This window comes from Enoplosus armatus, chromosome 23 (assembly GCF_043641665.1).
Source record: "Enoplosus armatus isolate fEnoArm2 chromosome 23, fEnoArm2.hap1, whole genome shotgun sequence".
NCBI lineage: Eukaryota > Metazoa > Chordata > Actinopteri > Centrarchiformes > Enoplosidae > Enoplosus > Enoplosus armatus.
This window is the reverse complement of record NC_092202.1, coordinates 9012937-9028912: the sequence shown is the minus strand read 5'-3', so window position 1 is coordinate 9028912 and position 15976 is coordinate 9012937. Positions and strand designations below refer to the sequence as shown.

General features: G+C 42.1%; 1 protein-coding gene across 1 annotated transcript in view; it reads right to left on the bottom strand.

Moving 5' to 3' along the window:
* Window positions 1-1190: 1190 nt before the first annotated feature.
* Window positions 1191-15976, bottom strand: part of LOC139305993 (multiple PDZ domain protein) — a 41909-nt gene continuing 27123 nt past the window's right edge. The window contains exons 29-50 of the mRNA XM_070929947.1: window positions 15687-15752; window positions 15328-15399; window positions 14390-14567; window positions 13201-13397; window positions 12948-13039; window positions 12208-12286; window positions 11777-11845; window positions 10593-10688; window positions 10406-10480; window positions 10013-10208; window positions 9689-9834; window positions 8893-8976; window positions 7516-7709; window positions 7165-7179; window positions 5116-5263; window positions 4921-5007; window positions 4709-4799; window positions 4441-4604; window positions 3529-3633; window positions 3158-3252; window positions 2797-2920; window positions 1191-2714 (exon numbers count right to left, since the gene is read on the bottom strand). Of these exons, the coding sequence (XP_070786048.1) occupies window positions 2568-2714; window positions 2797-2920; window positions 3158-3252; window positions 3529-3633; window positions 4441-4604; window positions 4709-4799; window positions 4921-5007; window positions 5116-5263; window positions 7165-7179; window positions 7516-7709; window positions 8893-8976; window positions 9689-9834; window positions 10013-10208; window positions 10406-10480; window positions 10593-10688; window positions 11777-11845; window positions 12208-12286; window positions 12948-13039; window positions 13201-13397; window positions 14390-14567; window positions 15328-15399; window positions 15687-15752 (2520 nt within the window). The 3' untranslated portion in view covers window positions 1191-2567. The remainder of the gene's footprint in view (window positions 2715-2796; window positions 2921-3157; window positions 3253-3528; window positions 3634-4440; window positions 4605-4708; window positions 4800-4920; window positions 5008-5115; window positions 5264-7164; window positions 7180-7515; window positions 7710-8892; window positions 8977-9688; window positions 9835-10012; window positions 10209-10405; window positions 10481-10592; window positions 10689-11776; window positions 11846-12207; window positions 12287-12947; window positions 13040-13200; window positions 13398-14389; window positions 14568-15327; window positions 15400-15686; window positions 15753-15976) is intronic.

Genomic DNA, 15976 nt, shown 5'->3' with positions numbered 1-15976 from the left:
ATTGACATCTTGATAATTCAGTCCTTGAAAGTGATTTAGCTTTGGCGCCATTGTCGCGGAAACTGTGCACCATTTGCCCACATTCAAGCCAAGCATGACACAGCGGCAACATCTGATCTCACATCTGCAAAGGCTTGTGCAGACAAGCCTTAGGTAAACCGACCAGCGTGTCCTGAACCTGGAGGGAGGCTGGGTAACCTCTAAACCCACTTGGGCCATTAAAACAACAGGTGCTTGAGGAGAGCTCAGCTGTCGAACACAGGCGAGCTAGCATGTGGTTCAGCTAGCAGCAGTTGCTGGTACTTGTGTTGGGTCTTCTTGACCTCAGGGTGAAGGAGTCACCCAAGAGTTGAGCATATACTTCTGCTTTAAAAGTACTAGTGCTCTTCTCTAACAGCCTAGTGAATCTGAACAAACACCAGACCTCATTAGACAAACGACTATAAAGGTCATGCATGACTCGTGTGATTAATTGGTCGCCCCCATGTTTGCTGTAAACCGACTTAAGAAATGGACTTCATGCGTAGGGCTCCACACAAACCACATGACAGGCTGTGGAGCAGCTGTGCTTGTCAGTGTACAGACAGATGGGATGCCATGTTTTAATGGAGAGCTCTGTCTCACTCTATCTAGGCTTTATTAAGTCTCAAGCGACAACAGAGAGTCTATTCAAGCAAGACCATACATGCTGTTCCACATGGCCTTATTACCCCATATCTATAAATCTTTGTTCATGTGCATTTCATTTCAACTTGTTTTAGCTTCTGATTTAGATCCATTCGCCTTTCATTTAAATGTGACCTCCGGCAACAATAAATTGCTTTTATCTCCTCGGTAGAAAATGTATTTCGGTGATGTATGGCAGATGTGATGTATACTGTATTATAACCCGAGCGTTCAGTAAGGAGCAGTTAGACTGACTAACAGCTGGAGCACTTAGAAAGTTGTCCTGCATTTCACAATACTAATCCACCATTATCATCATCATTTATCATCATTACCATTTAAGAACATTATACATTATACATTATATCCATATATTTAAGTCACTCTGCTGAGGATTTATTTATGTGTTTTAACCCGTATTTGTGTCATTTATTGTAAGAAAGAGGATGTTGACATAAGAATCTTGTCTGCTTTAGGGCAAACAAGGGCCAGTAAAGTACAAGACAATGCAAACGTGGAACGCATTGATTGAATCCAAAGGTCACTTTTATTTATTTCAGTGTGAATAAATTCAATACTGTCACATTAACAGAACTCTAGAGCCACATATTCAAGGTGAAGACAGAGAACAGGCAACTTTCTCTGAAACTAGACCACACAACACATGCCTAATGACTTGAGAAACTACACACTAGACGACTTTGTTTTAGGTAAATACTGAGGTCAAAATGAGCTCAGGTCCATCATATAATCATTCAACACTCGTTGAACCACTCGTCAATTCCAACCAAGATAGCAGGTCATTTACTTTTCTGTGCACCTTCATGAAGTGAACATTAATTAATCATTAAAAAAATACTGTCACATAATACCATATATATCGGCTTTAGCAGCCCTATATTTCAGGTCACACACACACACACACACACACACACACACACACACAAAATTGCTCATCTAGTCAAGTGTGCACTCCAACCTTAGTTTAAGGACCAAGACATCAAGGATTTCACATCTTTGTGTATTCACAATATCAAGCTCCTGTAGCCTTCAGCACTTAAAAAATGCTCTCTTGGCCACTTTTGCTCAAACAGCAGTGACTTCATGACAAGTTGATTAACACCAGTTATAGCAGCATCGGCCTTTCAGAAAAAACAGTGTGATGAATTTCCAACAAATAATGCTATTATCAGCTAATATAGCCATTAGCTAAATCATGCTAATCTGTTAATTGCCTCAAGGGTGTTTTACTGATGTTTCATGACCTGAATTTAGTGGAAGGTCACCCCTATAAGTAGAACCCAGGCTGTAAAAAACCTTGAAAAATAGGTCTCTCTTCTGTAGAAATATTCTGATATTGCTTTGGGGGTTCTCTCTGTTGTAAAATACTGGTCTCACAAACCATCCATGTCAATACAGGAAAACGGCAAAATACTTGAGCCACAATGTTCAGTGAATACTTCATACCAGAGCCATGGAATGTAAGTTGAGCTATGTTTCTATTATTATTTACAACCTATTTGAGATCCATATAACAACAAATTAAAACTGTTCAATGCATGGCAAACTATTTATGAACTCATCTACATTGCATACTATTTTTGGAGCAATACATAAGTCTACCTGCAGTAGGCTTACGCGGATCACAGTGTTCAAAGCTACATTGGGCAATACGCTTCTTCATGATTATCACAGCATATTTTCACAGAACATCAGGAGATTTTAGTACAATCTTCTAGCTGTGAAATATTGCTGGTTTGAGTTCTCCTACTGCTAGACATGACATCAAACCTGTGAGTTATGACGCTACTTTAAAGTTTCAGTCTTTACAGATGTGGATTAACTTTGGGTGGAAGGGGTGAAGATAGTGTGTGTGTTTGTGATTGTTGGCATATGTGTGTCTATGACAGCACAGTGAGCGTGACCGTTCCTTTGGTCCTTTTCAGAATGCCAACGGCTTCTTCATGAGTGACGCCCTCCAGAGTCTGCCCGTTCACGGCCATTATCTGGTCTCCTCGCTTCAGGCGGCCGTCCTCAGCTGCTGCCCCCTAAGCACACACACAGAGTTTTGATTAATAATATACAATTAGTCAATTGTGCAAATAGAAAAGTGAGCAATTTGCCACTTACCTTTCCAAAAACTGTTTTAACATAGATCGGTAAGTCTCCATGGGGGCTGCCGTACCCTCCGACTATACTGAAACCCAGTCCGTCTGGTCCTCTTCCAAGAGTGATGGTCTTATACTGAGGTGGGCTGATGGAAAGATGGAGACAGTGTGGAAATTATTGAGTTGGGGAGGGAGGCGTAACCTTATGGTTAAATTTTTGAAAAAGCAACTCCCTTCCCAGCATTAATAAAATAGTCACTGATGTAAAAATTATGTAAAAAAACACAGTTTTCCCTAATATCTGAATATTACAGACGACATGCCCTTCAGTAAAAAGAAAAAAACTTTTTTTGACCCACAGCAAAATAACAACAAGTTCATACCCGAGGTCATCCTGGAAGATGCAGCTAGGTGTTAGACCTCCAGCTGCCTGCTCCTGCGAGGGACCCGTCACAGTGGTGTCACCGCCCGCTACCACCTACAGGTGCATGGAAACACACACGCACACACACGCACACACACACACACACACACACACACACACACACACACAGACCACACACTTTTATCGTACAGTAGACTTGCAAGATAAAGACTGATAGCCTTCGACTGTTCTTTTCAGGTGAAAACTTTATACACAGATAAAGTAAAGAATACAGTTCATGTTCAACTGCACATTATCTAACTGTGTTTGCGAGTTTATCTAATAAGAACAGAAAGGGTGAGAGAACAAGTGTGTGTGTGCTTTTTCGACCTGCAGCTGTATTGTGCCTGTGGCGTTCTTGAGCAGAGTGACAGCCTGCAAGTGGCTCATGCCTTCAGCAGAGGTTCCACAGATACTGACAATGCGGTCCCCAATCTGGAAAAGTGAGAGTTTAATACAATTTAAAGGGACTCTGGGTTCCTTTGCACAGGTCTATTTAGCTCAATGTTTGCAACACATCAGTATGTGAATTGGAAACAATAGTGACGACAATGAAAATGTAACAAAAGTTGGCTCTATGACTATCTATTTTAAATAATGTTTTATTCCCTAAAACCAGTATGAATATGTATCAGCACTGCACCTCTGAAGGTGGTGCTCTTATGTGATTTCTATGATTTCAATGCTACATCACAAAGTCTGGAGAAGTCTGCGTGGTAACAGGATGTGAGACGCCGGTTAATACGATTTGAAATTTTAATTCACCGCACCGTACAAAGGCAAAAACCTGTTTGTGTTCAGCTGAGTAATTTCATTATGTAGCGTCCTCATCTCTCATTCTGGCTGGAAAGATAAAGCAGCATGAATAAACTATTCAAGATTTTTCCCCTATTCATTTCAACGGGCCCCTCTGTAGGCTTAATGATCTGAATGCAGGAGTGGGAGATTTATTATCCACGTTAGCAGTGGCTATTGTCCTCCTCCAGGCTGCGTCACACAGAGCTACAATTGTCTTTCTCTGTCATTTAACTGCAAAGGTCACCGCTAAAGGCTGTAGGCTCTTGACCTTTGGGAGGATTTAACATTCACAATACTGAGTAAAGTGAGTGGGAATGACATTGCTGTAAATAATTGAGATTCACATTAAATCCCACACAAGAATTACTGGTATGCAAATTCTTAGTTTTGTATTCTGCTGGAAGCCAAATACAGATTATTGAGAGGGAGGTGTAAATCCCATACCTTGAGCTTCTGGGTCTGAGCAGCCACGCCGACGGGATTCATCATGGCGATAAAGATGGGTATATCACCCAGGGGGCTGCCCACGCCGCCTGCTATACTGATCCCCAGAGAATCATTGGGACCTTTAGTGAACTCAACTGTTCTGGTGTCCTGATGCTCTGGAGCTGCAAGGAAGCAAACATGCAAAATGTTAGGATGCCTATTTTCCCTATGGCTGCCTAACTCATGTGCTTCACAAATTAATATGAGTTCTGAGGATGATACTTACAGTCCAGACTGAGTTTGTCAGGGTCATCAGGAAGGTTTCCAGAATCTGAACATGACTGAGAGGCCACCTTGGAGCTGCCTGTTTCACTCATCTGAAACAAAGACATTCAGCGCTGTTACCTCCTTTTGTTTTGTTGTATTCAAGGATGAGATAGAAGCAATTTTTATTTCAACATCAAAACGTTCTCCTTTAAAGATGTGAGATCACAGTACCTGACTGCTTTGAGACAGCCTTCGTTCAGAGTGGAAGGGGCCTGCCTTAAACCTCCCTACTTCCATTTTTATAGGCCCCACGCAACACTACAACACAAGGCACATCGTTTTTAATTTAGTCATCCAACACTGTTTAAAGCAGACGTGTCATTCACTAACTATGCTTCCTTATGAGATCCAGTGCGATAAGTATACCTTGAGTAGTGCGGCCATGGCCTCCTGAGTGGTCGTCCTGACATCCTCACCATTGACTGACAGGATCTGGTCGCCCTGCATCAGTTGGCCGTCAGTGTCCACCAAACCTCCTTTCACAATATCGGACACAAACACTCCTGTGTCATTCCTGGTAGGAAAGGTTGAAAGACAGAGATTCTATTATTGTGTCCGTCTTTATGTTGCCAAGAGTCATACTGTATTTTTCTCTTAATCGTATCAAACTGCTGACTTCTGTTGCTGAGCATGTAATTGATGGTACACTATTAATCCAGCAATTTCACATTTTTCCAATGGACCTCTGCACAAATGTGGCTTTTGCTCCTTGTGAAGTGGCAGACAAACAGCTGGTAAGATGGAATATTTAATAGCAAAGAGTGTGTTTAACCCCCAACCATGACCTCAATAAATGTGCTTTCCATCTTGAATCCTGCACTGGCTCGCTGTGAACATGTTGCAGTCAGGCACAAAAAGTGAGAGGCTACCTTTAATGGCTGCCTCTTATGAGTGTATTGGCGACAGTTTTAAGAATAATTGTTCGCCAAGGAGACGTTAAGGAGATATAAGGAGCCTTTATGAGAAGCATGTCTCAGGGCTTGTTTGCTTGACAGGTGTCTACACCTACCAAAGTCAGCTGTGGTGATTGCCACCTGCTTGTCCCCTTTATTAACTGCCAAAAAAAGCAGCAAGTGGTAAACCCAAATCCAAACCTCAAAACATCCTTTTCACGACTGTTGTCTCAGGAAAATACAGTATGTGCTTGTTTGTCTACAGTCAAAGGTCAACTTCTGTGGTTGCTCTGAGCACTTTTTTCCAAAAGCGCATCTCTACTGTGAACTATCTGAAGTGCCAATCTCCACGTGGATAAAACAAACACGAGCAGAAGCTGTGAAGCCAGGCAACTCGATCCCACTCAGTCCCCGGTGCCAGAGATACTTGGCTGTCACAAATCCTCACCACTAACTGCTAGCTTGCGCTTTCCATTTTAGCTGAGGGCTTTAGGTTGTCTGTTGTGTTGCTGCCTTTTCCATCCTATTGAGCATTTTCATAGTTTTTTTCCACATGTGTAGCAAAACCTCTGTGACAGAGGCAAAGATTTACAACTACATTAAAAGTTGATCTGCCTACTGCGGTCCAAGCTGTTCAGCCCACGGCCCCAACGTTTTATTTAGGCACAAACATTTACACACTTGGACAAATCCAGAGTTATACACACACACACACACACACACACACACACACACGTAATCATCACTGTATATGTATGTATGGTCTGTCTCTAAGCCATTCCTGAGGGTTATCCCTCAGGTGGGATCAATCACTTCGCTCCACACACCTGACAGAAACAGACTGTGGACCAGCAGGCCTTTTCCCACATGAGCCCTTAACCCATAAATGCTACTGCGAGAATAGATGCCTGAGTTGAGTTCACGTGTACGACAGTCTACAATTTGCCAGCTCACATCCTTCTGTAAATCTTCCTCCATAACAGCTCTAAAGGGAATAAAAGCAGCAACATTCCAAGAGACAGCCAACAATTGTTTACAACTGAAGGTTTGAAGTGATGACGGGAAACCCAAAGTTATTCAGGTGAGGTGCTGACTCACTTCTCATTTCACGTTTAGCAGTCCAGTCAGGCATATAAACAGTTATTCAACCCCAAAATAAGATTTCAAAGCCATCACTTAGTCATTAAGTGCTAATGTTAGTGCACTTTTTTTCTATTGTCCGTATTTTCAATGATTCTACCTGCGGTGAGAAGAAAAAGAAACCCCTAACAGACGTCTTGTCATGTAGGAAAGCAGGAATCTTTCTGAATATCTACATACACACACCAAATAAAACACCTTAACATTCTAATTAAACCCATTTATGCGGAGGTGGTAAAAACAACTACATGACTACATGTGTTGTTTATTATGTATCGGCAGTGGTCAAATCTTAAAACTAAGTCTTCTTTTTCTCTATTCTCTATTTTTCTCTAACTCTCTACAAACTATTTCAATGTACAGGTATTGTAATAATGATTACCTCTGGTCCCGTGATCTGCATTCAAAAGGAAAATTCATACAGTTACTGTCAAACTACGCTGACTCTTGCTGTTTTTATACTCAAGAGACAAGTCAAATACAATATAATTAATATTAAAATGACCAGCATTCTAATTATTCTTACACTCTTATTTAGTCATTTCTACTATTAATTGCATATTAAGATTCCTGATGGCTAACTCTTTTGGTGACCCCAAAAAGCAACTTGCAAAGCTAACTGCAGACTCTTTAAAGTACCTTTTAAACAATTTTCCGATGCAAAACTCATTCAGCATTGTAATAAATCCACAGTAGGCATTAGGCAATAGTGCTAATTATAAATCTCTCTCACCTCCTCCCTACAATGCTCAGGCCCAAGCCCTGGCCAGGCTTCTTGTGCAGCTCCACAGTGAACGAGTCCCACAGGTCTTCCTCCTTGTACTGGGCCTCGTCCCTGTAGACCGCCAGCCGGACTCTCTGCGGGGTCTGCCGCAGCACGTTGATGGCTTCGTCATGACTGGCATCACGCAGGTCGATACCATTCACCTGCAACAAGAGAAAAGGGAGGTTAGTAACAGTGTGCCCCAGTAATATGGAGTTGTCTGATTGCAGCAACCATTGGCCTCTTTTATAAGAGCTACAGAAAAACTGAAAAACTACTGTATGTTACAAAAAAAAAGAATTTAAACACTGCAAATAAAAATCCCTATTGTTCAACTATTTATAAAAATGCACTGAGCTATACTTATAAAACTGAAATTATCTGCACACAAGTTTGGGCAAATGTTCATTTTGGGGCATTCTGCAAAGTAGCAAAGCCCTATTCTACTATTCCTGATATAAAGTGAATGCAGCAGAAGACTATAAAAAGTGCTAACAGCCTAATTTAATGCTAAAACTGAAATGTCCTTTAATCACCAAGGTCACATTTCTTCTTTAGAAACCCAAACTGCTGAGTTATCTGAACACTGGATCATCATATGAAAATCACAGGGTGATGTTACAACACTTACATTTCACTGACGCGAAGCAGCCTTCCCACAAAAGTCTGTGAGCAGCTCGAGTGGCCAGTTTAAGGATTGATGTCAAGCTTCTTTTTTTTTTTACCACATTTAAGGGGGGAAATACCTCTTTATCTTTTGCCATGGACATGCAATGGATTTTTTCCCAGCTAATGGCATTGCTGTGGACTGAGAAACCGCTCTTTTCACTTCTCCTCCCTGACCCTCTTTTCTAAACACAACAGCTTGGCTCGGGGACAGAAGTGAATAGTAGAGGGCAATTAAGTCATAAGGGCGTATGTGTGTGTGTGTGTGCGTGCATGCATGCCTTTCAATTCAGGTCTGCTGATTGAGCTGCCATAACTAAACTCCTGAGCTCCACCCCTGCCCTCCCTCTGTGACAAAGCATGAGGTCAAATGGAGGGCAAATCCAAGTTGAGCTGGGATACTTAACTCGTCTCTCCACGTAATGCATACAAGATTTATACTCACGCTAACTTTTCCCTGACTTTTTACTCACTTTTTTCTTAATAACGATGTAACTTATATTTGAGATATATATCCACTAATTTATCACACACCTTTTTTGGGAGTATCAAACTGTTTGATCCTTGACTGAACTTGGAAACGCAAGCTTTCATGTTAAAACTCCTCAGGCAGCCACGTCTCTGTCAGCCTCTTTTTTTTTTATCTAGGTCATATGTGATGCTCATTATACCACACCGCACCTCTAGGATTTGGTCTCCTGCCCAGAGCCGGCCATCTTTCGAGGCTGCCCCTTCTTCATAAACTTCATGGATAATGATGGCCCCCTGAAGTGAGAGAAGAAATTAAGCAAAAAAGTGCAGAAGAGGAGAATGAGGTGAACAGGAGATGACGTAAGAGCAGTGACTGTTTATTTGAAGGAAATTAGAGGGATAGTACCATGTTGGAGGAGAGAATGGTTTTTAAAATTATGTGTAAGTGTGATTTTTTTTTTCTGCATTTGACAGCAGACAGACGTTACTTTGGATTCTCATTCTGAGTGTGTGTGTGTTCCTGACTTCCAGTGTGTTTTCCCTGCGTTCCAGTGTGAGTGTCATTTGGGGTTCAGAGGTTACATTCCAGGGCTGGATATTGTCTGCTGCGGCTGTGGTCAGACAAAGAGCTGCTCCCCCAAGCCTGACTGAGCAGACAGAATAGATGGGCCGAGGAGAGGACTGCAGGAGGAGGAGGAGGAGGAGGAGGAGGAGGTAGGAAGGCTGTGACAACATCATTTCCTACATTCCTGAGCCGCCACGGCTATTTCGAACCTGGGATATACCACCACCCAGGTGATTCTAAGTGGGTGGCACAGTGGGTGGTAACTTAAGAGTACAGTCATGTCACTTTTTTAACAAATCTACGGTATGTTTCAGAATTAACTCCAAGAATGTTTTTTGTGACTACCAGCTAGTAACAGTTGTCCTCCCATATCAGAACAGCTTTTTGGTAAAGTGACACAGCCTCATTAGCAGATTCTAATTCATATTTTCTGTTTCCTACCAGGAGGGTATCGCAGCCCCCCACGATGCTGAGGCCCAGGCCTGTGCGGCCCTTGGAGATGTCGATGGTGGTCTCACAGCCGGGGATGATGGGACAGGTTGCGGGGTCACAGGTCAGAGTGGAAGGGGTGGACGAGCGACTCTGACCTAAAAAAGTGGAAGCAAAGGAGGTGAGATATAAAAAAATTGTCATCTATTGGGCTTGTAAGTAGGAAATAAGCCTATAGATCTATTATTCATTTTCCTGAATACGAAGTCAAACTTACATCAATCTTTGTAAATTCAAAGAGAGTTAAGAAAGCCTTGTAACTGTAAGCAGACTCACTGGTGACCACCTCTGCCTCTGGTTGACTCAGGGTAATTGTGGCGACACTTGGCATGCTGGGCAGGCTGGCCAGGACACCATCCGAGCAGCCCCTGTCCTGGTAGGTTGACTGGGGAGAGGAGAAGGAGGAGGAGGTCTCATTTGTAGAGAAGGTTAGCTTCACTGGACCTTTGGCTTTTCTCAGTAGAGAATTGACCTAAAACAGTAGAATTACTAATCAGACTCAAGCTTTACATCGTGACTGTTGTTGTTTTCTACATAATGATGAACATATTCTCAAATTATTTGAAATACTGTAAATAATACTGTTAACATTTGAACTTTATGAGGCATATTCTTGCTTTTAAAGGAAATACATGATGATTACAGTGTATTTCCAATGACACAGTGTACCTTTTCCACAGTGTGGCCTAGCACTGATTCACCATTCACAGCTAAGAGTTTGTCCCCTGGTTTCATGCAGCCCTCCTAGATGGAGCAGATCATCATTTTGATTAGAAATCAACTGAACAATGTACGCAAACCATTAGCTGTTAGCAGTGTTAGCAGTGTAGCAGCATTAGCAGTGTGTAATACGTACTTTGCCTGTGTGTCCTTTCACTTCAGATATACTCTGAATCTCAACTCCTCTCTCTGTGTTCCCCTCCACAAAGGTGATGCCAAGTCCTCCGTCCTCCTGTTGGAGAACAACATTAGTGTATAAATAGGATTTAAACAGATACCATTTAGCGCAGCACATGTGAACATGGCAACTGTGTGGAGCATCTTGTTTACACAGTTTTAACATGTGCTAAATAACAGAGCTGCACCAGCTACCGAAAACAAGCCTTGTTGACAACAATTACCTCCAGAAAGATAATTAGCCCCAGCTTCACCTCACACCCTTTCCACTTCTGATCTTTTGTTGCCAGAGAGGACTTTTATGTTTGTGTATTCACATCAATGACCTGCCCAGATGCTGCTGTACTCATCCCCTGTCGCCTTATACACCATATGGATATTCCCAGACTGGGGCTCCCAGTGCTCTAGCTTCTCCAGCAATGTTGTGTTCCCAGCTTCCCCTTCTCTTTTTCACTTGCTTTGTCTCGGTTCTTTTGAAAGGGTCTATTTTCCCAATTACCTCTTGTGTGTTTTCATTTCAATTGCTAAGAATTTGAGATATTCCCCCGGTGAGACCTCTGCAATACGATGGAGCTGAATGAAATTTTATTGGCAGTGCTCAAAGTATCGAAGAATGATGTTTAAAAAAACTCAAAATAATCCACAGATTTCATTGTAAACACTTTTTGGGGGAACTATTTTCTTGAAAGACATATTGCTGAGTTTTTCAAATGTGATATTTTTCCAATGCTTGACATCTGAAAAGCAACTGAAAATAACTGCATGGCTAGAAAGTCGACATAACAAGGGGTAAAACAAATCTGTTCCTCTTTTTATCATTTGGGTGAACTGAGCCTTTTTGTCCCTTTGCAACCGCTCTTCTCCCATTCACGTGTTGTTTTGTTTATTCGCCCTTTTATTTGACAATGCTCTGTCTCTTTTCTCTGTCCTGGCAGCTTGTCAGACTTGACTGCTCCTGTGTGCTCCCCCTCTCTTTCTCTGTCATACCCCATTGACTTTTTCTGTGTACACCTCCCTCATTATTGCATTGCTTCCGAGACTTTCTCTCTATTATTGCCTTTATTTTGTTATTTCAAAAGAACAGGATTCTTGTGTGTGTGCACGATGTGTGTATATGGGGGGGGGGGGTCCAGTGTAGCTCACCTTCAGCTTTATGATGTGATGCACATAATCTGAAGTATCGGCATCGCCATTAGCAGCAGTAGTTTCTAGCTGTGAGGAATCAGGCAGTAGTTAGTACAGTATGAAGTAAACAACTGAAACTTGTGTGCTGGTGGGAGTACAGTACTGAGTGTGTTTGTGCGTCTACACCACTGTTTGTGGCTTTTGGTTGTCTTGGGAGTTACACACAGTGTTGTCATCTCCAGGACCACACAAAGAGACTTTTAGGAGCAAACATACCTGAAAACAATTCAGGAGCATGACACTAAAAACTGAATTTTATGAGGGTAGAAAAGTACAAATAAAGGTTTGTTTTTCAGTTGGAACTTCAGTCTCTGACATCTGCATGTTTGTCTGTTGTAGTGCTTTAGTGCATGTGTGCGTTATGTGTGTGGCCGTAAGCACAGTCATACCTCAGTGTGGGGCTCCACTGTGTCTCCCTCATGTTCTCTCACCGGTCCCACAGCCATCTGGTTCAGCGCCTCCGTGTTCCTGTTCCAAAGAGTCATAACTCACGTAAATCGTCGCTCCTCTGCTGTCGTGACAGCGAGCCGTGATTTACGTGCGCTGATCACAATGTCTCTTTCAGGGGGTCAGGGAAGGGATGTGAGTTAAGTAGAAGGTTAAGTAGCATGATTCTGGCAAAGACTGTTTAGAGGGGGGTCTGAGTCTGTGCTGATATAGTAGCTGCTCAATTTCACACTACATATTAACTATCTACAACTTGTACTTTTTGTACTATATACTCTTTATACTATACTGTTTTTGCAGTTAGTATATAAGAAATACATTGTTTTATAATAACAGGAAATGATATATACTTGTGCCATCAACTGCAACCTTAAAATGAAACTCCCAATTAATCGGAAAAACTGTGGTGGATTAATGATTTTAGGCTTAGAAATACTTTTCTTTTTTGATGTGCACATGAGGAAGAATCTGTTAGTCACTACTGAATATGGATTATAATACTTCAACTTCAAGTGTATCCTTCTGTGGAATTACAATAGCTCCCTCTATTGAATTTTGAACAGCATTACAACAGACTTGAACTTTCTCATGTCAGTTTTCATTAGTCTGAGAATGAAATGTAGTTCCTGTTGCCATGGAAATGTGTTCATGGAAGCTTTGATAGGAAGAAGTGTTTTTATACCTGACAAAGATGATTTTGACTTTGGATAGAGAGCTCTTGATTATGGAGGATGCATTCTGATGACTGTGGCCATAAAGGACTTGCCCATTGATCTGACAGGATACAAAAATACAGAATTATACACACTTTTTCAAAACAGTGACAGCAAAAGCCATATTCAAATTCCAGATTATATAACTTAAAGGCGTCAAAAACCCTGCCAACTTTGCTTACAAACTCACTTGTTGAGAACCACGGTCAATACACATCTTACCTCCAGCAGCTCATCCCCCACCACCATGCGCCCGTCCCTGCCAGCCGCCCCGTTGGGGTCGATTCCCACCACGAACACACTCATGCGCGAACGGTCCCTGTTCCCCGCCAGGCTGAGGCCCAGGCCTGTCTTGCCTTTCTCCAGCTCGATCATGTGCAGGACACCTGGGAGGCTGCCATAGCGCTGGATAATGTTCTCTGAAAGAGGCAGATGAAGTCATGGCAGACAGATGTAAGCTGACAATACTGATGAATAGTGCCAGATTTGTCTTGAGTCTGGGCTTCCATATCAGTTCATGTTGCTCAAAAAAGGGGCAAGTACTTGGATTTGGTAAAATGCACAGGCACGGAAAGTCAATGGTAAAAGTTTTAAATGTCACACTGCTGGATTTTTTTTGTTTCAGTCTCACCTTCTATCTCTTTGTCTCAATCTTGTCTCCATTGTTACACCCCCCCCCCCCCCCCCCATCAAGTCCCCCTCTCTTTCTCTCTCCACCTCTCCTGTCTCTGGTGTGTTAGATAGCCACTGTCAGACGAATGGGCTCCTGTTGTTCTGGGCTCCCTGCCACTGTTGAACCATCAGTCCTGTACTAATCTCCACAACTCACCTCCCCGGGCCCGACCTCATCAATCTTATCCCCGCAGGATGGGCACACTCTCTAACACACACACACATATATTCACTACACAATCCCAGGTGTTTGGAGTCTGTCCTTTATGCTGGTTGACTGTGAGCCGTTCTCCTTGAAGCGGTGAGTTCATCCTACAGTTGACATTACAGCGTCTGCAGGATGCTAAGAGCTTAATTGGGACATTGAGTCCTTCAGGTTCTGCTGAAGTACGACCACGTCAAGCATGTGAATCAGTGCTCTTTTATTGCAGACTCTGGATGGATTTATGAGCAGCGAGACACACGTGTAACTTGGAGGACCTCTAGTGGCAGTTAGGTGATCAAGCACGCTACAGTAAGAAAAGGACTATGCTGTCTACATAATGCAAGTCTCTATATCTCCATCTTTCTCAAAGGTCACATTCACACCAAGAATACACACAAACCAGGATTGACTTATGATAGGCCAGTGTGAAATTAAATAAACCAATGGCAAAAATATTGCAAAAATTAACATTTTTACTGAGGTTCAGAACAGAACATACAATTGCATCCTTAGAAAACAAGAAACTGAACTCACTCCAGTTGTATCCAAACTCATCCTCCACCTCCTCCTCCTCATTCTCCTCCTCTGCCTCAGCAGGTCTGCCAGGAATCTCTGTCAGTGTGTCTGTATCAGTCTCTCCCACATGGGGCACCACTGGCAGGAGGAGGACAGCGCTGGTGGGAGATGCCTTCGCCGCTTCACGCTTCGCCGCCTGTCACGCCACAGATGGAGTTTGAAAATAGTTGATCAGTGAAAGGTAAAGAGAAAGAAGACGGTATATATATTTGCATTTAAGTTTGAATCAACTTGACAAAAGGTTTACAGAGATAGGAGGGCATATGAGAGCTGTTGATGTAATCAACGAAAGCCATATGCTTGGTTTACATTAACAGCTTCATCTGTTTTAGCAGGATATGTTAGTCTGAGAAATAATTATGTGATATGACTCCATAAAGATGCCAGAGGCTCAAATCAGAACTAGGTCAATCAGCCTACTTAAGTTATAATAAAATTATGCTTACTACATTTAATTAGTTCATTATTACTGATGTAATTACTTCTCACTAAATTACTACTTAAATTTAATATTCACCCATTCATATGTACACTTACCTGAAAACCAAGAGAAACGAATCACACTATAATTGTTATTTTTAAATACAAAACCTGTCCACAGACATGATATCGAGCCAAATATCTAAAATGATCTTTTGTCAGCCATCAAAGTGAGTACCGATTCTGTTGTTTTTTTAAAAGGAAGTGATAAACAAAAGGACAAACCGTGTTCTGATTTCACAGAGATGCACAAAGGAATTCAGGCAGATGGAGGAGATGTTAGGACATGTAAGTGTGTGCACGTACAGCATGTTAGAATATATCCAATACATGAAGCGTATGTTGGTATATCAACATATCTGCACGAGCACACCCAGAAAGGGGAAGTGGAAAGCACAACACAGAGACCCACAAACCTTAAACGGGGTAGGAGTGAAAGGGTTAGTTGGGGAGAGGCGGAGGAAAAGTCTACTGTGACTGTCACCCTCCTACAGAGAAGAGACAAAGGGTAACAACTTTAGAAGACAACACATTTCTGACAGATACCTACATCTATTGACAGACGTATGCCAGTGTTGCATTTGACAACATATCTTGAGTTCATGGTGAAAAGTTGAACACATCTAATCTAAAAATGAGCCACTGTTTTTATTGAATTCGAAACATTTTTATATTTCAAACCTGGCTCCTGTTGTCAGCAACACTTTCAGAAAGTTGACTGTGAAACAACGACAAATGCGAAAGTTGTCGGTGGAAGGTCATTGGAAACACCAACCTTGTCCTTGTTGTCCTTTGTCATAGCTGCAGCTCTCTCCTCACCGGAGTCTGTTATCGATGACTGCTTCGTATAAGACAGACATGAAGGTAAATCACTCACGAACGGAGAGCAAATTAATAATATTCACTTCAGTGTCACCAGACAGTGAAAGATACTGTACTGCAGACACAGTAATTCCATAAATATGAATAAGTTCATACAAAGTCACAAGTGTGAATGACTAAAACCAGTCTCATGCACCATATGCTGTATCATGAAAGACCATCTGTTTATAAATGTTGCTGCTG